Here is a 26,529-nt window from a genome sequence, read left to right as displayed (position 1 = left end):
AACAAGTACTAAACAAATCTTGAATTTTGGGATCTTTTGGGCCGAAATGGGGACTGACAAAACAAAGAAGTGAGCACTGATGGACACAGATACTATCTAATGTAATAAACATTTTGTTAATCACGGTCTTGCAACGACTCCCAAGTCTTCTCTCTTCTCTATAAGTCACAGACTAATCTCCAATTCTCCATCTGTCTCGATAATAAACTATTTTTAAATTAATATTTGGGGAAAAAGGAGCAAATCTAACCGGTGTTTTTAAAAGTTCTGGGTGAAACGAGAATCTTGGTCTTTGATGCTGTATCAACTTGAATGCAGTTCTTTATACTTGCACACGGAAGCGAAATACCCAGCTATAGAAACATAAATGGTAAATATGCAAAGCTAATTAGAATAGTAATTTCCTCTGCAGTCACCTGCACCTCAGCTCTGATCGGGGCAACTGTATGTTCATCCATCACAGTAATCACTGCCACATTGTATGTATGAATCAATTCTGAAAATGTCAGGCTGCAAATTAGCAGGGCAGCCTGCAGTTACCCCTAATTTGTGAATAACCTCCAACTATGACTGTGTAGCAGCAACGAGAACTGAAAGGGAATACTGTTTATGCATATTGTCCACATCGAACAATCATTCCTTCCATCACGGTGACACAAATATGTGTCTGAGAGGTCCTTCCAAATGAGGACGCCTCTGCTCCTGTCACACACACACTCACACACACACACACACACACACACACACACACACACACACACACACACACACACACACACACACACACACACACACACACACACACACACACACACACACACACACACACACACACACACACACACACACACACACACACACACACACACACATTAAGAAGGAGAAAGGCCTACAGCAGCAACAATGGCCCGAGAGCGGAGACTGGAGATGGACAACTGAAGGTAAATTATGGCGAATTCATACACTTGACTTGCACGAACGCTTCCCAGCGCACATGTACATACACACAATTACACACCCTCAGTGTACGTGACGGGAGCAGGTGTTACATGTAATGAGTTTGTCTACAAGCTGTTATAAAATGACAACGGGGAGTGTGGACCCCATTATTGGCAGATACACACAAACACACACGCTGCTGCTGCTGCTGCTGCTGCTACTACCCAAACTGCACACTTCTCTCAGTGCCACTTGTCTTTCAGGGAGCGAATCAGCTGTTTGACCAGAAGAGCAATGGAGGGGTCAGACACCTCTGCTTTTGCGTGAGCGCGTGGGCTCCTGGATGTGTGTTCGCGTGCTCTTCTGCCGTACACATTGGGGTGGACGGACTCCCTCCAATGTCATGTGTGCGCTGGGCAGGTACGGTAATGCATTAATTAATGTCACAGAGGCACACGTTTCAGCGTGCGTCGTGCAGTGGGACATGATCCCACTGCCAACGACCACAGCTGTAGTTCACTCCATCTCCCCCTTCTGTCACGTCCACAATCTGCCCGCCGGTGATTGATCTTCAAGTAACACACTCCAGCTCTCTTATCAGACTCATCATCAGACTCTGAGACGCTGTAAATGAGTGCATGAGTGCATAAGTGCAAGAGACGAAAAAAGGAACCTTTTCTCTTGTTGACAACTGATGCAGAAATGTTTTGCTCGGTGAAGGACAACTGTGAAAGACGAGCGAGTGGCAGACAACAAATAATTTGATCTGCATTTGAGACGCACTGAATCATTTTCTCTTTTGCAGTCTCTCTATCTTTAATCTCATTCGTTATTCCGAATGATAATCAGAAACAAATGTAGCACTAAAAGAGATGAATGCATGGCCTCCATATTCTCATTGTTATTCCCCTGTGAGCGTGATAAGGGACAGGTTCATGGGATGGAGAAGGAGCAGAGGAACAAATAAGTAGTCACTGAAGTGCAGACATGGTGTTCTTGTAGGATTGCTACATCAGCTTCAGTTTCTACACATTGATTTGCATTCTTCCATCCTGCCATCCATCCATCTATCAGTCTGTCCATATAAAAAAGCAGTTCAGCCTCTCCCTCCATCTGTCCATCACTGCTCACTACTATTGCTCCCTCTGTCGTATTCGCGACCGTCCGCCTTCTTCGGAAAACAAAACAGAAGGTAAAGGATGTAGGAATGTGTGAATTGCCGGGCGTTAAAATAAAAAATGGTAGCACTCTTTTTGACAAACATCACCAAACCCGTGTGAATTCAGAAAAGGTCAAGTATTGAAGGTTTTTCTGTGAACTAGGGTTTTGTTGATGGTCTAACCCCAACTTAGTAAAACAAGATGAACCAAATACCTTATTCCCTTTTCTACGACTCCAAAGGAGAGCTGTTTTAACCTTGTACGGTAAATGCACGCACCCACTTCAAGTTTCTATATAAATGGGAGAGACAAAGAGCTTCTTTTTTTCTCCGCCTCAAATTAATCTGGACAAACAAAAGAACATCTAGAATCCCACTTCCTGTGGTGACTTGATCTGATAAAAGTACGCAATAAAAAGAGTCCCCTTTGTGCAAAACCAACCCATCATCTCTAAATGTGAACAATGCATCTTTCGCTAAAACTAATTTCCCTGTGAAAATAGGGTTTTAAGTCTTTAGAGGCGTATTTCAGATTCTAATAAACTAATTCCAGGGCTGAGGCAGGGAGAGGCTTATTTCAATTTCACAAGGCTTTGTTCAAATTTTTTTTTCTTTATGATGCGAACAGGGGTGGAAGGGTTAAATGAATTCAGGTATCTTGTTTTCGTGTTTGCCCTTTGCAGACCATGAAAAGAAAAAAGGAAACTTGTTCAGGCTCGCTCATCCTCCCTCTCATCAGTCTCTGTCTTTGCTGATCTGTAAAATGGACAAATACTCCGATATTCCCTCCAGACATAAATAAATGATGTATATTAAAATCCTGCTTTCAGCAAAGCCTATCCGTGATGTTTGAATGAAGCCTGTGTATTTGAACACACATACCACTGTAAGACTTTTCTTTCCATTAAATAATATTTTTCACTGCACATTACAGCAAAGTAAACCTCCATAAAGCCGGTGATTATTCTCACTATTTTCCAGTGGGGCCTGAATAGGCCGGGCAGCCTCATAACCACCTGTTGTGAGTCCCAACAGGCAGACAAACACACACACACACACAGACAGATTGAAAAGTTTATCCCTTTCTGTTCATTGTGAGTATGGAGAACGGGTTTCCTCACATGAAAATAATAAATAAAGAATGGGAAGTTGTAAAAAAGAAGTAAAGTTACAGGCACAACAACGAGCTCCCGGGGAAAAGCAGTGCGTGCAAAACTGTGGTTAAGACACTGGGCGCAGAGCAGTATTATAGTAATTGCAGCCACTAATGACTATAATAACATACCTTAACACTGGGCTGCTCAACTCTGGGCCGCCTCTGTTGATTGCAATCATTCTTAATTGCCCGCGTTTGAGCCAATTAAGAACAGTAGCAATTTCAACTGTTGCTGCTCTGACTCGGTCCGTCTCACTGTCGGAAGTTTGCGGAATATCAACATCTGAATATTGTTCAGCGTAAAACTTTTGGTAAAAAAATCAAATTAGGAGAGTCCATAAATACATTATTCAGAGTAGTCGATGACGAGCGATAACTTTTCACAAAATCAGCGCGGCTATTGCTTCATCGTGAACAATACAACAATATAAAGAACGTGACTTTTACCTGAAAAACAGTTACCTACCTAATAAACAGTATTGTATATTACAATGTATAGTCACATACATGTACACACAATACAAACGCTGGCCAAAGAGAAACACCAGTCATACTATCATAAAGTGAGCTGCAGGGGCAGAAGGCGCCACCTTTCTAGCATTGGACCTGGACGCGTCGACGCTGCCACCGGGACCAGGTGCAAGACAAACAAAATGCAACTGAAGCATTTAATCAAGTCTATGAAAAAAAATGACGCTACTCCTCACTTGATTTATAACGTTTTCCTGAGGAGTTTATGGTCTCAATTGCTACTTTCAAGTCTTCTTTCAACACAGCATGATGCAAATTTTTTAAATTGTGGTCTCATTTAGAGTAGAATAGAAAATAAAGGACCATTTACATTGGAGCGTGGATACAGCATGATTGACAGCTGGTCCGTCCAATCGGTGCATGCTTGTAGGTGTAGGACCCAACCCCGCTACTGCCTCTGGTTGGAAAAAAAACCAATTAAATGGCAATGGTCAAAATGCGCAACTCAAGGCTTTCACATCGGTAGCTCACAATCCAACCGGGGACGTCACAGTGGTTTGACACTTGGTGACAATGTAGGGCACAAACTCGTTGGGCTGCTGAGCAACAACCCCCCTCTCTTTGAGCTCCATGAACGTCATTAACAGTTGCGTCCTGAGGATTTTCTTATTCTGAGTAGACATCCATCGGTTTTGTACAACCTACTGCCGCGAGCAGTTCTTCACAAACTCCACTTTTGCAGAGATTTGGTTGACCCTTAGTTGACTGACTGACCCGAGCATCGGAAAGACCAGCTGGAAATAGCATCACCATCATCACCACTACCATCTGACACCAGACCCTCGCCAGAGAAAAGGCCGTTCCAGCCATTGCATTGGAGAGGTTAGTGTGATATATGTGTTCAATAATTTAGTGTGGCCCTCAAAGGATGTTCGAGGAAGGAAAGCGGCTCCCCGCCCTGCGTTGAGTCAGAGCAGCAGCAGTGGACACTTTAACAGGCCCTGTCCAGTGTGTAGAACAGAGTCACGCCTGTTACACACCGCTCCTTGCCAACCCCCTCCTGGCATGAGGGAACCAGCCGAGCTAGCTAGACGCTGAGGTAACAGGTCACTCTGAGGAAACTGAAGCTGTTGCCATGCTTCCGACTTTATACTGCTGTGAAATACTACCCCAGAAGTTACACAGGCATATTTGAATCCTGATACAATGGTTATTCTTTACTTTAACTGCTTTCTTTGCTGTTATTTTAAGTATCCTAAAGCCCCATTTAGTTCCCCCCTTTACAGGCCTTTAAGGTGATTAAAACTGCTTTGGATGTACTGTATACCCCACAGCTACAGTTTCTTAAATGAGATGTTCCAAAACCCCATATATGGGAAAACCATAATTCCTTCTAGGAAAATCGTTTTAATTGATCATACAGTGTTTGCACAACATATGGCACTCAGCGCAAAAAGATCCGATTAACTTCTTTTACAAATAAGAATTTAAGTTATTTTCCTCTTTTTTTCCTGTCTGTCACCGTGCAACTATGCGGCGTCACGTCACTTTACTGAGAATTAAATTTTCCAATAAGCCAAGTAAGTGTGGCATGTCTTCCATGATTGCCATTGTTCTACGGAAGAACCGATACATCACCATTAAAACCAGGGATGTGTGTGTGGCGCCTTTATTATCCCCATTTCCATGTTGTTTTTCATGGCAGTGTGACGGTTTTTACTTAGACTGTATTGTGTAAAAAAAAAAGAAAAACACACTTGAATTGAAGTCAATGCAAGCTTGATTTTGCCCGTTGCATGACAATCACGCACATTTAAATGTTCAAAAAAGGAACAGGATCCACTCTATTTATTATCCCTTTGGAGGGGAAGCAGCCTGGGTCAACCACTGACCGTCATCATCACCCGTCAGTGTGTGAGCGTGTGCACGTTCACTGATGGGAGAGTCACAGGGGAGTGTATCCTGAGAATCCGTTATCTCAGCTGCTGCACACATGTAGTTTGCGCACACCGCCAGCAGCTATTTCACCATGCTGCTGACTGCCATTCATTTTCGGTGCCATGGCCCCTTAGGTGGGCAACTGGTGACAGAGGCAGACCTCAGTCGGGGAAACATTCCTTCTCTTTCAGCATCATTGTCCTCCTCGCCGCTCCCCGTCCCCTCCACCCCCATCCATATTCATCGGATCCAGGCATGTGGAATAAGGAGAGAGAGAGAGAGAGAGAGAGAGAGAGAGAGAGAGAGAGAGAGGCAGGACTGGGAGCGGTAGGCGGGGAGGAGGGCCCGTTGGTGCGGGTGATTGTAAATTCAGCACCAGCTCTTCTTGTCGTGCCGGGAATGACCCATCATTTCACACTGGGCCAAATGGCATGAATTCATAAATATAAATAACAGCAGCAAATTCATCTTTTCAGGATGCTGTACGGAGGCCCGGGGAAGGGCCGTATTAGAATAAAGATGCCTTCTCTCTCACTATCTTTCTATCCTCCCATTATTACCCACCACACACACAGTTTTGCCTTGTTTATCAACTTCCTCCCGCTCCCTCTTCCTTATTCCCCTTCCCCTCTATCACTGTCTGCTTTTCTTTTGTTTGTTTTTTTTCTGCAACCATCACATATCTACTCTCTATGATGATTCAGTCAGACCGTATGTGTGAGAGCAGAAGAGTACAATGTTTCTGCCACCTTTCTCTTCGGTCTGGGATAATATTCGGATTCAGTTCATCCCGTGCATTTTCCTATATACTTTAGCAGTTGCCGTTTCTTTAACTTTAGTTCCCTGCAGGGTTTTTTTTTCAAAGTTGCTGCTTTGAAAAGCAGCAGAGGAGTGGGCCTGACTGCCGACAGTTAGATTCTCTGCACAACCAACACTGAACCAACTTTGCCTCATGCACAGTCCTTCAGTCCTTTCTTTTGGTTCATTTGCGTCGTTTCTACCCCATCTGATTGCTCAATTCTCTGCTTTTTTTCTTTTTTTAACACACAATCAACAGTGCTGTTACGTGTCCGCAGTCATACACAAAAGATAGACACACACACACAGAGCATTAGAGGAAGGGCAGATACCACTGATTAGTCAAAGTGCCACCTCTCCACACCACCAACGCTAATGGTGGCCACGGCAGTCAGAGATAAATATGTCCAATCAGAGCAAATCACCAGGCAGGCTGAAGAGGCAGGTGAACTAATGACAGCGACGGAACGGAGCGATGAAACTCTCTCGCGGAGGCCGACAGTCATTTGGCGGGATTGAAAACAAGTGTTTTTTCGCACACATCAGGTGGGAGCAGATGACACCCGCAGCCCCTCTCTCTCTCTCTCTCGTTCGCCACTCTATCAGACTCCTAACTGTCTCTCCTTCTCTCTCCAACTCCATTTGACCACTTTTCGGTAACAGAAACTCACCGTGATAGAGAGGAGATCAAATAAATGTAAATAGAAGTAAAGTGGAGCGAAGGATAGCCTACCACCACTTTGCTCTCTTAAAATGGAATTCTACGTTCAGAAGGATACGCGGCCTTGAGCAAAACCGTGTGCAACCGTACCTGCTTTTTCTCTCTCGATTCAGAAAGCATTCAGCAAGGATTCACTATAAGATTCAGAGTTTAACAGTAACCACATTATATTTTACCGGTCAAATGTTTTTGGCAACACCTCAATATTTGAAGCTGTTTTTTTTTTTTTTTTTCAAAAAAAGATATACGTCATTAAATGTCTCAGTGCTTCAAACGATTGGAGAACTGAACAACAAGGATTAATGGAATCTTCGTGTTGAACTACATTTAGTCTAAAATTTCGGATTCACACCAGCAGCCGAACACACTCGAGGCGCTCTCTCTATGATGGAGATTGACTGTTGTTCAGAAAGTTCGTCCAGACACACGAACACACTGCAAAACTTTCCACAAAAATGTGCTGCACTTGTCGATTTTCTTTGCTTTCACCTTTTTTCTGTCCAGTTCATCCCAAAACCGGCTCGAGGGGGGTTCGAGTCTGGGGACTGTGCAGCTCCTCCGATATGTGATGCCGTCGACTACCTTTTTCTTATTCTCAAGTTTTGTGTCATTATCCTGCTGTGGAAGATGAAACCCTGAGCCACCAAGTCTGTCTTCCGTATATTGTTCTGATAACAATATACAGGACCACTTCCTGCAGTACAATATGGTCCTAACGATGCATCAGAGAGTAAAGTAACATGGTTTGTTCCGACAATGCCTTTGTACTGTGGGATTGTTAGCATTAACTTCCAAGGCTTTATAAATGTCCATTACTGCAGGAAAGCTCAACGATGACCTTAAAAGGCTTGTTTTATATCGCTTTTTTCCCAGTGTATTATTAACTTCTATTTTATCATCACCATTTATCAATTAGAATTTTCTACTCTTCTCCATTTGCACCATTTAAGGTTATTCATTGGACTTGTAAGTTCTTCAATTTCAATATAACTTTAAAGAATAGCGTTGTTACCATAGTGTTCATACATAACAATATACAACAAGACTGTACTAAAATGCATTCTGGCGGATCCTTAAATAGGTTTTACAAATAGAACTTGGATCACCACATGTTAGCCACAGTATCGAGCACAGCCCACCGCTGACAGGGGCCCCTTCAGCACAGCATGTGATCCATCTACGGGCTCCTCTTAAGGACCGGCACATTACCGGGGCCAACACATGCGCCATGAACCCTCTGTTGGGTGAATTTATAATGGAAAAACACAGCACAAGCAAAGTCGAAGATGCACTTAAGGGCACTTGATCACAGATGTGGCTCCTTGGGTCTGAATTAGAAATGAATGAGGACAAAGCTAAACTGCATGTGACCATGATTGACCTACTGAATTAGACGGGGCGTCCTACACATTTTTTCCATTTTTGGATTCCATTCTTTTCCACACTGGTCCACGTCATCCTGTAATCCTTTACGTGCCTTGTGTTTGTTGTGTGCGATCCCGCTTCCTATTTTCATCATCAAGGTACATGCAGCGGATGTGTTGACCAGCGGATGTGTTGACCAGCCAGCAGACTGTCCTAGTTCTTTGGTCATCATTACATGTTCGCTTATAATTTGTTCGAATTTCTGTATTTCATGTTTGATAAATAAAAAAAAAAAGAGGATATTAAAAATATAAAAATATTTTTTTTTCTACACCCTCTTTTATTTTTTACATTCTTATCCAGAGATGAAAAGTACAAAAAAATCTAACTCTCTGAGCAACATATGCCCTTTCTTTTTTTATTCCTCCTTCTTCTCTTTTCCCTGAAAACATGTATTTTCTTGTTCCACATTGCTGGTAAAGGCTTTTATGGAAAATAAACACACTGTTACATATCAAACAAAGGTCAGTTTGTGTTGTTGATGTGTGTGTGTGTGTGTGTGTGTGTGTGTGTGTGTGTGTGTGTGTGTGTGTGTGCGCCTGCAAATGGTTGAAAATGGAGTTGCGTCAAATCAATGAGAAAGGTCAGCATGATGTGTGCTTGAGTGATCAGGTATGACTTCGTTGTGAACTAATACACACGATTGCATCTGCTATTGGAGCTCATTAACAAGATCAATACTGCCAATCGCTGTAGCACAAGAAACGACATTCTCTCAAAAAAAAAAATCACAAAACTGCTCAGACAATACTCTGTTGCCTACACTTGACTAGTAATGTTTTACATCTCAGGCGCTTACTGCACGACATAAATTGTCCCGCATTAAAATTCAAAGTAATTTTTTTTTATTTATGAAGCCCAATATCACAAATGGTTCTGCCACAAGACAGGACCCTAATCATTTCTAAGATAGTGTAACATCAGCTTTATCGCTGCTGCCAGTAAACCAAATATTTCTTCAAGAGAATATTTATGTATTTTGGCTAAACTCGAACGAAAATAAACAGACCTGCAGTTCAGTAATTTCCATCTCCATGATTTATTTTCCGCACAGTGGCTTGGTTGCAGGTTTGCATTGTTCATTTCGTAGGTGTAACTGCCGCTGTTCTGCAAAATCACATTACAGCGGAGGAGGATATGAGGCCATTTTGCAGAATTAAGTACGCCCAGTAGTCAAAACACCATTTCCTCACGATGTTTCCCAGTTACAATCACACACATTCCCATCCTGTGCACACTGCTGAGCAAATTCAAGAGTGTCGTCATTAGCACAAATCACTTGATTTAAACATCATCGAAACTTCATGGGAGCCTCTGAAGCGCCAAGCGCAACGCAGATTTACATCCCCCGCCTTCATTCGTCACAGAAATGGAGATTTCTGGCAAAGAATGCTGTAATTTAAAATGATAAGGAACGATCGTTAATGATATGTCAGTCACAGAAAAGTTAGGGTTGAAAAAAACAAAAACTGCACACCAAATACTCGCTGCTTGATGTCTGAACCACAGAGGTTATTTATTCCTATTAGTTTATTAATATATTTATGTGTAATTATCAGTTTGTATTCAGCTCAACAGGTTTCACCTATTTTGCACTACCACATAGTGATAATGACAAATGTTATAATTTTCATGCAAGTGGGAAAAAAACATAATAAAAACAGTTTCCGGTTAAATGTCACTGTATATGAGACCTCTGTATACACTTATAGTGTATGTTGGGCCACATAGCAAAAACAGTTGAAAAGTCTCTATCTTTAAAATGGAAGGCAACACACCGGCAGCAAAGCAATAAGAACCTTGGAGAAAAAAAGCTTAATATGAAAGCCAAGGGTCCACTGCCAGAGCTAAGACAAATGGCTTTTATTGAAACATCAGAAAAGGTTGAAAAGGAGGGAGTCTTGATATATGAGAGCTGAAGTAGCACTCAAGACCACTGGCCAGTGTCATTGTGCTCAGATGATTATTTCCTATAGAAAAAAAGGAAGAAGAACAGAAAAACTCAACTTGCACACTCAACGTTGACCTGTGGAAGGAGGTCGGTGAATCAAAGATAAAGGAACTGAGAGGCCGCTCACGGTTTTTAAACACATCATAGACCGATCCTTCCCACATGTATACAAAAACATGTTATATACACTTCAAGAGCAGGATGACAGAGATATTTGCTCCTGAGTTGCAGGTAGGAAGGAGCATCTGAAAATGTTATCAGGTAGATTAAACTTCAAGACGTCCATGATCACATTTTCAAGTGAATCCTAGATATGGTGAAATGTCACCCCGGAGACATGGATCAATGCTACAGTACATTCACAAACCAACAGAAAGATTTGCTACGAGATGGCTGTGCTGATTGGACGAATTAGGTGTCTCTTTCTCGCATGACTCATTGGAAAAACAATTCACTATGAGCCAGCAGCATGTCAGATGACACGCAAAGTGCCCAAAAAAAAGTTTGACAGGCAACGTTTGGGGGTTCTGGAGGTAATACGACAAATTTTTCTTGAACCAACTGAAAAAAGGAAGCATCCAAAGGAGCATGCTGACAGTGTGTCACTCAGGTCAGTACAAACAAAGAAATCTATCACTGGCCAATGCAATAAAACCCGTAGGAAGAAAACATGATAAAAGCACAAAACAGTGGAAAGAAGTGACTGAGGCAGTTACACTCCATCTTGTAGAGGATACGTTGCCGTTCAAAGCTGTGGACAACATGGGATTTGACTGATGCAGAAGCACTGGACGATCATACTTTTTGCAATGTTGTGTTTTATATTGTGCAAAAAGCAGAGTTCAGAGGACAGTCGGAGTCGGGATATTCTCAACAATGAAATTTAAAATATAGGAAAGACAGAGCGCAAATTCAGATCGCGGCTCGTGATCGTGTGTTCAATAAATTGTGATGTGATTTTTTGGGAATATCGCCCCAAACACTGGTTGCAGACAAAATAGAAAGAGATATCCTGTGAGACAGAGAGTGCTCATGAGAGACTTCGTTAAGATAGGATGACGGAGCCAGATTTACACAAAGGGGCAACGTACACACACATAAAAATGAGGAACCTGAATGGACATCCCAAGGGTCTACTTACTACTCTATATAGCTTGAAACTAAATTCATATTTTAATCTACCCACATTACTGAAATCAATTTAAGGAAGGTGCCCTGTGTCCTGTCTGCTCATCTACCACCCATCTGATTGCTGCGACTTCTCTCTGGCTTGGGTCCAACTATCATTTGCTTCCCAAGAATTATTCAATATAGGATATTCCAACACCCCTAGGCTCTTATTAGCCTTTCTCACATAGCCCGCCTCTGCATGCCTCATGTTAGGGGTGGGAAGAAGAAAAAAAACGGACTGTGAGAATGATAATTGATAACCCCCCAGGGCTGATAGAGCAGTTTGCTGACGAAGCGGAGTGCAAGTATGCGAAAGTGGTTTCCTCATCCTGCAGCTGAAAACAGATGAAAATATAGGTGCCGATCGCTCTGAGGAGGACGTGTTTGATCATAAGGAGGTGTGACGTAGTGAAGGGCCGTGGAGAGGAAGGAGCTCTCTAGTGCACAAACAAATGCAATTGATTTGAAACGACAAGGGACAAAACTCGTCAGCCATCCACTGACAGACCTGGGTAGACATCAGGCTATTCCTTCAGTGTGAGGGAGACAGCAACATGCTGAGCGGTGAGTAGTTGTGTTGGTGCCCCTTGGAACAGGGTTATACCATAGTAAGGATTGGCAATGCTTGATTATTTTTTTTTTCGCCCTGTCTGTTGTGGAATTACTGTTCTGTCCTCCTGAGAACCTCTTAAGATGAGCTTTCTCAGGCACCAAGCGAGGTCCTGTTATCTATGGCGAGCAGAAACAGTCGCTGGGCTGTCTGGGGAGGTCTCATAGTCGCGGTGAGATGACGACGTTGCTCTGACAGAGCTAAATACACTACAGAGGCCGGAGATAGGCCGACTCTGTTGGGACGTGATACACTGTGGACCTGTTGATCTGTGTAGCGAACCGGAAGTCTCCTCAATATTGAGCTCCGATAATAAATACTTCTGCTTCAGACATCCACGGTCTCGGTCTTCCTAATTTAAGCATCAACTCCATCAATTATTCCATTTCACTATCCAGTCAATAACGGCTGATGTCCGTTGTTCGGTTGACAGAGAGGTAGAAGTTACGGGGAAACAACTGTCACACTCAAAGAAATATGTTGATTTAGACTTGTTATTTATGTCACACAGCCTTGTACCGAAATGTGAACGCTCCCTCATCCTGTTGAGCCTAATCTCTTAACTTCCTACTCTTCCACTTTCCCATCCTCTCCATCACGCTCTCTCTCACCACTTCCCTCTATGACAGTATGATGGAGTAGGGGTGTCTATGGAGAGGTACGACAGTTGGATCGTTGGCTGTCACATAGACAGATGTCCATCTCCATGCACTCAGACGATTCTGACAGCTTAACAATGAACGTCTCAATGTCCAGACATCAGGCGCGCCGGCGTGCGTACGTTCACACGTACACAATAACAACACAGCGATCGAGAGCAACAAGATAGCGAAACAAATGGACAAACGCAAAAACAAGGGCTATGCGACAAAGTCCGATTGGTCCATCATATCTGTCCTGGTGGTTAAGGCAACGAGAGGACACATCAGAGTGCAACATGATATGAAAGGTTTCCAAAGGTTTTTTTAGGTTTTCGACAATTAAACGTTTGGTTTACGAAATGTTTTCAAAAACAGGGAAAAAACATCCCAGCTGCCAAAAGTCTTGGAAACGATCTCCAACAGTTGACTTTAAAATTCAAAGTAAAAAACAAACAAAAAGTCTGACTTTGTTGTGGAAACTGGGTTCCACAACTGAGAACTTACTGTCTCTATCTATCTACTATCTCAGGGAAGGTCATTCTTCTCGAGCACGCCACACCCAGGGATGTTTTCATTTCCCTTTGCAAGACTCTAAAAGCAAACTGAAATACCATCACCAAAAATGGTTTTATTTTGACACATGCCATGAGACTTACACTACTCAATAAAGGAAACTGTAGTTATCAATATAAAATCAACACAGGATCCACTTGGTAGCTGTTCTGCAGCATTTTACTGTTTTGTACGGTCTTCTTAGTAATAATAATAGACTGTAGATGTTCCAGATCTAAATTTTTAAACAATTTAATAAAAGGTAAGCAAACTCCATGTGCTGAGGAAGATCACGTGATAGGTCAAAAGCTCCAGAAAAGCCAGTAAATGCACCTTGTGGTAAAATCGGTTTGTCTAGGACATTGGCTGGTGTCACTTCATTGCCAATACCTGATAATATCACATAAATCACTCTTTCTCTTTTTAAACCGAGCAAGAAATGAGCAAAAAACATGTTCTTACCTCCTCACACCACTGATCAAAGAAAATACGGGTTGAACATCAGACACATTCATGACCACTGTCAACACTGTACGTGTGTATGGTGTGGTTTTAATAATGAAACAGGACAGGTATCTGCAGAGGTGCTTTGTTTTTTTGTTTTTTCATTCCCAGTGTTTACAGTTGAACAGGGGTTTGGTAGTCTTCCGACAAGCTCAGCTTTTTCAATAATAGATGCCTGTAATACATTACTGTTCTATCTCCAGCTAGGGGGCCGTGAGCCGGTGGTTGAGACGGCTTGCGGAGGGTTATTCATGCACTGCGTGCGCAAACGCGCGCGCGCACACACACACACACACACATATGCCCGCGCGCACGCGCTTCCCATTTCACCGGTGCAATCCTGCTCCCTCTTCTCCCAGCTGCCCTATTAAACTGAAGAATCTCGGGAAGTGAAATGAAACTAGTAAATCTCGACTGCTTTTATGATTGACTTGATATGATTTGTATTATAATTTGGACCCAGTGCTCCTTCTCTCTCTCCACCGCTGCCTCCCACCGACGCACTCCCTATCCCCTCCTCACATCCTTTCATTACTTAGATTGGCTCGTGTGAAATAGGCCACAGGGTCTTCACAACACACAGATATGTCTATATGCGTCCGCACATTCACATAAAGGTAAAGAGACGCATGCACATCCAAACAGTCTATACCCTCCTTGTCCATTCCTAGACAGGTCTACAAGCAGTTGGAGAGACCTTAACTGTTAAGAGAGGGTCCAACTTTCACCTCAGTTTTCAGTTCCAGGGGAGAAAGCATGAGTCACATGTGGAGATGAGATGAACAGTTACAGAGGAAAACTGAGATCTGACAAGCCAATCAGACCCCTCCTCCTGAAAGAGCAGGCAGAGCTCATAAATGAATGTATGAGGAAAGCCTGGAGAGATAACCAATGGGCACACGGACCCTCAGAGAGACGGGGAGAATCATTATATTGACTAAGTGATGGACTAACTGACAGACTGACTGACTGAAAAACTGATGGAGTGACTGTCTGAATGAAGCCTCTGAAATGCAGGCGGCTTGAAGTTTGAAGTCTCAAGGTCTCGAGCAGACAAAAGGCGCGAGAGGGCCCCTTTAGCCTCCTGTGGCTTCATCTGAAGAAGCGATAGCCGCTCCTCTGACTTCCTCTCTGCTGGGCTGATGTGCCCTTGGGCAACACTTTCCTCACTGTGCTCCCTCCGGTTTGAGTGCGCCTGTTGAAGATGAAGGTCATGAGTGCTGGCCAACACTTTCTATTTCACACTCAGATCAGGGGCCAAACACCTGCACTATCCTCTCTCTGAAATGACTTTTTTTTCTTGTGACACTTTGCCAATGAGAACTCATAAAAAAGGGCTGGCCTTATCTGTGGAACGGCAGAGTGCAGGCCCCTCCCTCAGTGGCCTTTTGAACCTGGCTTTGAAGACAGCATTAATGCACAAACAGTTCACACAAACGCTGCTGTGAGTGACACTACAGGTGCTGAGACGGTGAGTGAGAACCCAGGTCTCTCAGCCGTCCTAGTACTCTCTTTCTGTCATTTCTTTTTTTCCAACCTCTAACCACTGTGCTCCGGAGTGCTGCAAAAATACAATCTTAAAAAAGAAATCCAGTCTCTCAGGTCCTTTTCTGCAGCAAGAACCAACTCTGGCCGAGCTTCTGACACAGCCAGAGAAGGGCCTGCAGCCACAAATCTGTCTCCAAAGCCAAATGACTCACAGAAGCCTGGGCCCAGTTACCTGCTGGGGCCCCATGTCTGTCCCAGTTGCTGACCACAGGAACACACATGTACATACTTTAACACAAGGACACAGGCTGAGTGACAATTACACACACACACACACACACACACACACACACACACACACACACACACACACACACACACACACACACACACACACACACACACACACACACACACACACACACACACACACACACACACACACACACACACACTTTCTCTCTCTCTCTCTCTACTTCTCTCTGCATTTCGACTCTCCTGTGGACGGAACGCGCTCCTTCAACATCTTTTCCTGCCAATATCAGCTCTTTGTAACAGAGTAGGAGCAAATCATTCAGTCTATATTCTGTGGTGAGAGGCCAAGGCAAACTGGGCCTGTGGGCGCAACGGAATAGGAGCTGCTGGCACCGAGGAGAGGAGAGGAGAGGAGAGGAGGAGAGGAGAGGAGAGAGTGGCACAGGAAGCCCATTAACTCTATCTGTATGGTAATGCTATTACCTCCCATCTGATCAGCATGGCCCCCTCCACACTCCCTGGCTACCTCCGTTCTTTCATTAGCAACATGAATTATGGATCTGCCCTTGCATCTAAATGCTAAGCATTATGCCATTTGTCATGCAGTTTTCCCACATTCTTCTCTCTCTTTCTTTCCCGTCTCTCCTACATTTCTCCCCCCTCTCCAACTTCACCCTACCGGCCTTTTCCAGAGCTGCCAGAGACAACGATTACTGCACAAGTATTACGGGCTGTGCTGGACAAATTTCCATGCCATCATATGCCCCTTGAGATACTGACAGCGAGGATTTTGCTGATTTTGTATGCGCCCAGACACACATCACACACACACATCAAACAAAACAAAGGTTTCTAGCTGCAAGATGTGACAGTACCCAAAAAATCTGCCAGGGCCAAAGCGGGGAAAGTGGGATGGATGAACAGAATAAGGAAATTCTACAGACAGAAATCGTGAAAAAAGAGTGAGGAAATGTGCGGAGACAAGTAAAGAGATATGAACTAAAAGAAGAAGAAAAAAAGAGAGAGACAGAGAGAGAGAGAGAGAGAGAGAGAGAGAGAGCCAGGAGGAGGACAAGAGGGAGGAAAGATTGAGCTCGCCTGTTTCACGCTGCTGGACGTGAAGCCACATCAATCAGCCCGGTGCGGTGCAGGTTTTTAGAAGATACATCAGTGGAGAAGCTGAAACTGAACACTGTGTAATAACAGCTCACTAAAAACATTACAGCCACTCATAAAGAGCCCAAACTCCCTTTAATAGCTGCCAAGATGTTTCCTTTGGCCTGAGAAAGGGGACACATTAGAACACACGGGGAATGGGGCAGGTTTGCGTGTGCACTAATACAGGTCGGCGGATCTGTCGTCAGCTGGATGCTCCGTATGGCTTCTCGGTAAAAACCCGAAAACCGAGTTCATCTCTCCATCCAGCCATCTCTTCATTGATGGGAGACGCAAATAGGCCTGCCGCGGTCCATTGAATGACATCAACCTCTGATTCACTGGTTTTAACGAGCTCCTCTGACCAGTGTGAGAAACCATGGTGTTCTAAGCTCATGGAGGAACAAGGCCTGAAGACCTGCCTGTATGTATGAATGTAGAAACACACACACACACACACACACACACACACACACACACACACACACACACACACACACACATACTTCAACAGAGGAGCTACACCGAATGTAAATGTGCACGCAAACACTACGGAGCAGCACTAGCCCAGACCGCACATACTTTCCCATGCTGATTGTGGAGTTACTGAGTTTTACAAGTTGAGCTTCGCCTCCTCGCTGCATTTCTGGGTAAAACACAAGATCTTTTTTTGGAAACACACAGAGCACAGCAGCCTTTTAACTGATGCTTCAGACTGTTATGGTTGGAATGTGAACAGAGAGCAAACACACATCACAGGGAACATTAGCTCTCACCCACTGTGTCTTTTTTTCTCCACAAACGTAGAAACACATCATCCGATAACAACAGCAGGAGAAGGTCAATCAAAAGGCAAAAGACTATCAAGACACGAGAGCAAACCGTGTGTGAGGCACATGGCAAAAAAAAAGAGGAGTGCTCGGGCTGTATCTGAAACTTTGGAGGGGGGCGAATCAAATGATAGAAAATGTGCATCCACATGCTCCAAACTTTTGGCAAAGATTTTGTCCTCAGTCTGTGTCGAGTCAAGAACACGGAGACAAAGAGCAAATGAGAGATAATCTGGAGGGAAATGAACGAAACTGTCAAGTGTCTGGTGACTTATAAAAAACCAGACACTCTCTGAGCTTTTTTTTTTTCCAGACATGAACTCCGGGAAATGTCCCGGAAAATCAGGTCCGGACATTTTCCAGAGTTTGCCTTTCACATGGGACGATGGCAGCAGGAGGAGGTTGTCCGAGTCCGAGGCCGGACACAAGATTGTTTAGAGTCATCGACCCGCCCACTAGCTCGGACATGTTTCTACTGTATTCTCAAATGGGCTCATTCTGGAACTGTTCCCAAAGGGGCTGGCGGGACAAGTTCCGGAAAATGCAACACAGAGTCTGCATGAACACGGGACGAAATATCCTCCCGGCTTCGTTTAAAAGTACTTTAATGCAGACAAGTTAAAGACAAAGAGTCTTCATTTTATGCTTGAAAATTATAGATTACTTTAAATTTCAAAGACTTGAAAAAAACAAGCAAAAGACAATTAACAGTCACACACAAAAATTTGTGGAGGTTGTGAAGATGCTCAATTCTGCATTCTCTAGACATCTGTTGTTTAGAAATTAATCTTATCTTATTTGTCGTCTCTTTGTTAAATGGGGTTTTGAATAGGCGACCATGACATTTTTTCCCCCCATAATTACAGCCACCAACTCTGTAATGGGGAGTGAGATTCTTGTCTGAGAGACTTGTTCCACATCTGTAATGCAGATGTTGTCATTTTTATGATTTTCGTACATCATTTTAACAGAAAACACAACCGTGCAAGGAAACATATCTCTCCCTCAAGTTATCCCGACTGAGAATCATGATGAGAAAAATGTAAAAAATGAAATGTTATTGTTGTCAGGATCTCAAAGAGTGACCGTGTGTGTGATGTGTCAGGGGAAACAGACAGAGATGAAAACGCTTCTCTGAGAATTACCTGCTGAAGTCCTAACAATTATCCAGACAGACACGCTGGGAAGCCTGTTATCAACACTGCTCATCCGTCGCCAGAGCTACAACGTGTCACAGAGACAGAGAGAGGAAGAAAGGAAAAAGGCAGACGAATAGAAGGAGATCTTTAAGGCAGAAGCTGATGACGGACAATCTCTGACCCTACCGCATCACAACATACAAGCCTTAGATTCTACGGGAACCGTCAGCTCTTCCATCATATTAGTCGCTGTCGCCATTTTAGCCCCTCGAGGGTCATTCCGTGTGAAGGAGTGGGGAGACGCAGCAACATGTTGAATTGATGTCTCCCCAGGCGCTCCTGCAAGGCTGCGTATGATAGTCGTACGCCACTTCCTGTCCATCGGAAACAAGACTACAGTACACGAAACAACTCGATTATGTCCCAGTTACGTTGGCAAAAGTATTTGTTTGTTTATAAGAAGACTGCCAATTTGTTTGCCACGTACAAATATTGTGAGGAAGGATGATATCTAGGTATCTAGCATAGTTTAAAGACAGGTATGACGCGTCACGACACGGGATTACATCCAGTTTTCATGGAGATTTCCGGAGAGCTTCCCTGCATCCTGCCACAAAGGAACTCAAAAGAAAGGAAGACATCTTTACGTTTAGCCGGTGCATCATCACCCCTCCTCCCCTTCACTCCGGGAGGAGCTGGCTAAAAGACAGACGGGATATTGGATCTTTTTTTTCTTCCCCCCTTACAGCTTTCGATAATCCCATTTTTTTTTGGTGTTTGATGTTCTTCTCTATGCTCTTTGAACAAATCCCCTGTCCCTGCCCCTCTAATCGTATTACCTCCTAAGGTGTAGTGCACTCTGGGTAACTGGACCTCATCAATGCCGGCGCACAACTCCACCGCGGACCAGTGCGGACTGCCAGCAAAACATGCATATTACACATAGTCACACACTTAGCTCCCTCGGCCACGCATGCAAACAAATGCTGGCGCACACAGTTGAAAACACAGAGAAGGTGGCCAGCTTGCTCTGACTAACACTGAGATGGAACAAACCAGCCACAGTTGGTTTGGGCTTAAAACCTGGCAACAGAAGCAGCATCACATCTGACTACAGCAGTGTATGACCTCACTATCTTTGACGAAGCCAACAGAGTCCAGGTCTGGGAAAAGGAAAGACTGATTTCACTGTCTATCTTGCTGTTTGTGCGCACAATAGCCATTAAAAAAAAAGAAGGGAAGACGAGAGTGAAAGCACAAGAAAAAGGAAAGAGGCGGAGGGAGCGAAATAGAGGAGGAGATATTAAGCCAAAGCTGGGGGAGAGGAGTGGGTGGCGTCCAAAAGCTATTAAAACTGTTCTTCATGTGGAGCCAACAAACATAAGTGAGGAATTAAATATGAAGCCAATCAGACAAGGGCCAGAGAGAGAGAGGCAAGCGAAAAGGGAGGGAAGGAAGAAAGAAGATGAAAAGAGAAAGACTGAGCTCTTCTTTCCATAGCAACACAAAAATGTTTCTTCCATATCTCTCATCACAAATCTTCCCGGCGTTATGTTTGCTATGAATGATTGCAGACTAATTTAAACCTCTTGTTATGCAAAGCGCCAGAAAATACCTGCATGATCAAAGCTGAAATAAGTACAGGTTTGAGGGGAAATAACATAAATAAAACTGAGGAGGGGAAATAATGAGTCTGTGAATGAGAGTCTGAAAAACAAATGAATTGTTGGTTTTTCTTACCTGGATGTGATGCAGCAACATCAGCAGTAACATGAAAAAGACAGAGAGGAGAGAGGTTGAGTAAATGTTCATACAAACGTGAACATATATAAATATTCAAAGGTGACGTGCACATCATGATGTGGTAATGTGTGCTTCCAGCCTCCCTGTCTGACCATCTGTCCACCGGGATTCTTCTCATAATCAAAAACAACAAAAATCTCTAATCTGAGGCCCAAATCAAAGCCAGTGCTTCACAATTATGATTGTAACTGCATATTAACAAGAACTGAACAACATCCACACATTTATTTCATGGCATGTTGAATAATGCTAAAACATGAACGATAATGAAACAATAACCAAAAATCAGATCAAGTCTGTTTTAAATACTTTTTAAGCTAAATGTGATATGTCAAAACACACAGACGCTGCTACAGTACCTTCTAAAACTACATTAAACATGTCTGCGCCTTTAACTTTTTGGATCATTGATTCATCTTATGAAGGAAATTTGCTCACAGTAGCGGCAAGGACTTGAATTTGGAGAAATAATAGGAGAATCAATAATAATTAATTAACACAGCATGACACAAAATATTTTAACACCAGTAATAAAAAAACAAGCATCTGCACGTGATTCCTGAGCCAACCCCGTGTGCAAAATTATTTAAGTAAGTTGAATGTGTCATCATGACTAATTTCATAGGAACATATTAATGAGAATGTGCAGGTACAGGTTGGGAGATAAACAACTAATTAGAAGAGGTTCAGGGTGTCATCCTAATTGCCGTTTGGTTAAGACGGAGCCACCGCATCACTACTTTTCCAAACATCTTAAAAACAAAAACACGGCAACGACCAATGTGACCTGCGCCGCCCGACGGCGAGCGAGCCAGAAAACAGACGAGGCAGAGCCGTGAATGAGAGCAGACTAAATCAAAAGGCGCGCTCACGAGCACAGAGGGAACGAGGCTGATGAACAACAGGGACGAGGTGCGAGATGTCAAAACTATAAACAACAATCACGCTGGTGACAGCTACGAGGGTACGAGGCATGGAAACTACTGATGCACGCAGAACGGCAAAAAAAACCCACACTCGCCTCGCCACACGGAGGCAAGCACATGCTTACTGACACAAAAAGGCAACCGCACACACACAAAAACACATCAACTCTCGGTTGGCTTTCAAAACAAAGGTATTAATCATCATTACGCACACACGCGCACACACACACACACACGTAGAACACGGGTGGGCCGGGGGTTGGTGTGCATGAGGGACTCGTCAAAGAGACGCACTGACACCTCAGCCCAGCCTTTACTGCTGCTATCATAGCAACCAAGGTCAAGTTGTCTAAAAGCTGTGTGCGCGTGCACGAGAAGGAAGTGTAACACACACACTCACAGAAGGGCTGATGTGAAATAATGAGCTAGTCGCTGTCAGGACGGAGGAGGGGAGACAACACAAATCCCTCGGCTGTGCAGCGCGGCACTCCCTCTCCGGACCTACAATCAGCCACACACCAACACACCACAAAAAACAAAAAGTCTTCGTGGAAACAAGAGGGGGGGGGGGGGGGGGGGACACCTGCAAATAATGCTCAACACATTTGGTCCAGTCTTCAGTTTGAGAAACACCGACGGATGCTGTTACCATAGATTTCCATAACACGGCAACTCAACTTTGACACCTGTGGAGTCGAGAAAAAAGAAAAAAAGAAAAACAGGGTCTTCCCCAGGATACCCTTGAGCTGATGGTGGTGGTACACTCGGACCCCCGGGCATCACGTCGTACGATCGATTCAGCTCGTTCCCATACTCATTAAATATACAAGATCGTGCTGTGTAAAAAAAAAAAAAAACACCTTTGCACTTTTCCCCTGATGGTCAAGGTTTGATTTCATTTTCTTTATCGTAAGTGTAATCATTTTTATGATGTTTTTGCGGGGGTGGTCTATGTTTCTGGCAAGCTGGCCTACCTCTGCCATAAAACACTGTGGGAAGTGAAAGAGTGCACAGGGTAATAATGCCGTTTAATTTACCCAGTTCTGCATCGATAAAGCAGGTGATGCAATGTTTGTTTTCAGGTTTTCTGGTTGCTTTTGAATCTTTTCATTACCTCACTCGAGGCCACTGAAGCAATCGCAAAATCTGAAACTTATGCTACGCTGATTGATATTTTGCAAATTATATCACAGACATTTTTCACAGGATATTATAGGCTTTTACTGGAAAGCTGACAGCAACAAAAGACTTCCAGCCCGACTCAAACTGCAGACCTTGTGATTGCGGTGCATGATCAGCACCTTAAACCACCAGGGGAAACCCATTAGATCCGTGATGGAAAAAAAATCTACTGAGCTGCTGGAGGAAGGTTCTGGGAGATCCAGATGTCTTTAGCAGAAGCGGTTTACTGATGCATGAGCCATTCAAGTTAACAGTGTATGATGACACCAAATTCTGCAGGCTGTTGTTTGCAGTATTTAAAGCAAAATGTCCTCGCAGGGCACAGAGTTGCATTTTAGATCCCACATACCTCTGTGAGAGACAAGCTGACCACGATACACAGATATGCTGGCTGCCTGTCATGGCTCAATCAAGAAGATCATAGAATCAGACAGTGAACTATTGTTTATTGTAAATAGAGGCCGACCGATATATCAGTTGGCCTTTGATATCAGCTGTCACGGGCTTTCACCGACATATTGGTATCAGAATTTGCTAAAATGCACCGAAATAAAAACTTATTTTGCAGAAGAGGTGGTAAATGGACTGGATTTATATCATGCTTTTCTCGTCTTACTGACCACTCAAAACGTTTTTACAGCCACATTCATACACATTCGGAAGAGCCGTCAGAGGCAATTTAGGCCTAAGTGTCTTTCCCAAGGACGCATCTGAACGGACTGGGGGAAGTGGGGATCGAACCGCCGACCTTCGGCTAAGTGGACAACCATCCCTACCTCCTGAGCCTCAGCCGCCCCAAGACGTGTTTGATATTTGTGTTTTCTTTGCAGTTATTGTTATTTACAATAAAGTTTATGGTTAAATTGTAAAATATCAAGCCTCAATTACATTTCTTTGTCGTGAGGGTTTGATAACAGCACCTTAGGAATAATTGCCTTTCTATATGGCTCGAGTAAATAACATTCAAGTGTGACCTGTGCACGGAAGTACAGTATGGCTTAATACTACACAGGGACCTAAAGAATTATTATACAGCAAAAAATACCATAAATTCTCAGACACATTTGAATCTGACGCCATCTGATCTCTTTCTGTCTTTCCAAGATTGAAAGTTGAACTTGTTGTTTGTTGCACTTCAAGGGAGACAGGTCAAAAGCACAAACCTTGTAAAGCTCATATCCAAAACCACGCCAACGTTCCAGTCAAGAACAATTCTTGACAAGGAGAAAACAATTCGGACATTATTCATGCACTGACAAAACACAATAATGACTTTGGCGCAAAAGGATTTGAAGAAGCTGCTTTTGAAGTGCAACTCGTGGTTTGAAGTTCATCGCTCTCACCCATCTGGTTCAATTTATTATTTTTTTCAGTCTCTGATTTATCGGCATCTCGAATCCGAGCACAGCACCTGTGTGAACTGTTGCAGTCTTCAGTGGAGTGGTGTCACCGCTAACGCAATCTGCCACAATCCACTGAAGAGGTGCAAAACAACGTTTCTCTATTCTCATACATGATTAAAAACATCAGCCGAAGGCCGTCGTTGGAAGCACGGCCTGTCTAAAATTTACACAGGCTGGGCTGGTGGATACAAAAGCATACCATTTGAATGAATAATGACTTCAAAAACACTTTGAAAGGCTCTGAAAACATCACGCACGAGTCACATTCTTTCACGTTCTGACCAGGAAGTTACCAGGAAACATAACACGAGAAAATATAGAATAGCAAGTTAAAGTTTATGCAGATACACTGCACCTATACATATGCATAACAGGACATATACACAAGACTACTTATACATACAAATTAAAAACGAATCAATAATGAAACAAACTACGTCTGTGCACAATAAGTGACTTATTTAGTAGATCCAGACCAGTGCTTTGATCCCACTGGCTGCAGATCAGCATCTTTTTGTGGTTCAACAACTCTCCAAAGGCCTTGTCGCAGAACAATATCAAATGACTCAAATATTCCCCCAAAAAGAGAATATCTTGACTTATTCTCGAACATTATATGGTCTCACTCGTGACTGCCAGCTGTCTTATTAACTTCGTCAGTCTCATCCTCAGCCCCCAGTTTCCTGTGAGAGCCCCCAGGGTTCAATTTTAGGTCCACTCTCCTTCTCCGTTTATTCGCTTCCACTACGTCACATTATTATAAATACTGCATTCCCCTTCACTGCTTCTTTTCCGCTTTATTTAAATGGCCTCCGTGTCACGAAATTACTGGCTTATTTATGGGTTATCTGAGCTAATATAACCTCGCCAAAACTCAAATTCAACACATGCACAGAGGAACCTCAAATCCGACTAATGACAAGTTAGGTTCTATTTCTAGACAAAGATGATCAATGTCAATGATAAAAAAAAAATCTTATTTTTCACGTTATCGTAATTGACCTCGATCTTATCACTCTCTTCAAGGTGCTTTTTATTTATTTTGGGGGGGAAAAGAATATAGTATAACTGCATGTATTGTGAAGGTGTAATGTATGTATAATTAAAGGTTAAATAAACCAAACTAATTATGGGGAAAAGGAAACATAATAATATGTTTTGGCATTTGGGGCAGGAGAAATGTTGACCTATCTCTCTTATGTCCTCCCCTCTCTGTCAATCCTTCGTCATAAAACTTCTGGTTCTCGGTCTCTCACCAGCGTTTCCTCTTCACCTTCCTCTCTTCATTACTTAGCCAGTGTGTCTGTCTTTCTTTCTCTCCTGTGTTAATTGCAGGAACTGGAGACAAGTCTGACCTTTTCAGTGTAATCATCCCTCTGGCTCCATTAGATCCACACCCAGGGTCCAATCACACACACACACACACACACACACACACACACACACACACACACCACAGACCACCAGAGGTTAATCAGAGTGAGAGCAGCCACATCCAGGGACTTGATAATCAATCCATCCCCCTCAGGATACCCTCATCGTCCACTCACCGCTGATGCCCTGCAAAGACCTTTGGTGCTACCGAGACAGCTGAGAGGAAAAACTGGAGAATTGTTCTACCAGTGGTCAAACGCTGCATCTACATTTTAACGACTTCACAGCGGTTTGGTGCTGCACATGGGTCATAAAGCAAATTCAACACATGGGGAGAAAAAAAAGCTGCTACGAATTACAATGGGAGAAAATTGTCACCGTTTCTTTTCAGACGATAAGATCATTTAGTAGACACTGCATGTGCACTCTCGCTGCATGTGTTGGATTGTGTTAGTATGTATTTAAAGCTACACTGTGAGGCAAAGGTGGAAAATGCTGATACACTTCAGCAAAAACCTTCCTCTTTCTCTGAGCCGCAATTAAAAGCTTGCAAATTGAATATCTGTGAAAGGAAGATGATTGCTGTGTGGCAATTTTTTTTTGAATGGTCTTCCCCATTTCTGTTTGTTTGAAGAAGAAAAGGTGGTGAGTCTGTAGAACGATTAAGAACGGAAGAGAAAGATAGAGTGGAGAGGAGAAAAAGGGACAAGGACGCGTCGTCTCCTGACATGCCCGGGGGAAAGACAGGTGACATGGACAGTATTAGCTTTCCACTCACATTACCTCACGCTAACAGTGATTCGATTTACAGCACACACACACACACACACACACACACACACACACACAGATTTGCTGCATTGAATGGAAACGCATGTGAACACATGAGCGACACACCCAAACAAACACACATCCCATCAATTAGGAAAGAGCCGTTCA

The 26,529-nt window shown here is 43.4% G+C and overlaps 1 protein-coding gene across 2 annotated transcripts in view; it reads right to left on the bottom strand.

The window, feature by feature from the left end:
* The window catches only part of fbxl17 (F-box and leucine-rich repeat protein 17), a 202,896-nt gene that overhangs the window by 80,315 nt on the left and 96,052 nt on the right, over positions 1-26,529 (bottom strand). Inside the window, exon 9 of one of the 2 annotated variants that reach the window (XM_035639827.2) lies at positions 9,676-9,999. The exons of the other annotated variant lie outside the window; for it this stretch is intronic. Within the exon in view, the coding sequence (XP_035495720.2) occupies positions 9,969-9,999 (31 nt within the window). The 3' untranslated portion in view covers positions 9,676-9,968. Of the gene's footprint in view, positions 1-9,675; positions 10,000-26,529 lie in introns of those variants that run through there. 2 annotated transcript variants of the gene reach the window in all.

The sequence above is a fragment of the Scophthalmus maximus genome, chromosome 19 (genome assembly GCF_022379125.1).
Source record: "Scophthalmus maximus strain ysfricsl-2021 chromosome 19, ASM2237912v1, whole genome shotgun sequence".
In the NCBI taxonomy this organism is placed as follows: domain Eukaryota; kingdom Metazoa; phylum Chordata; class Actinopteri; order Pleuronectiformes; family Scophthalmidae; genus Scophthalmus; species Scophthalmus maximus.
Note: the sequence above shows the minus strand (reverse complement) of the source record. Positions and strands in the feature narration are given on the sequence as shown.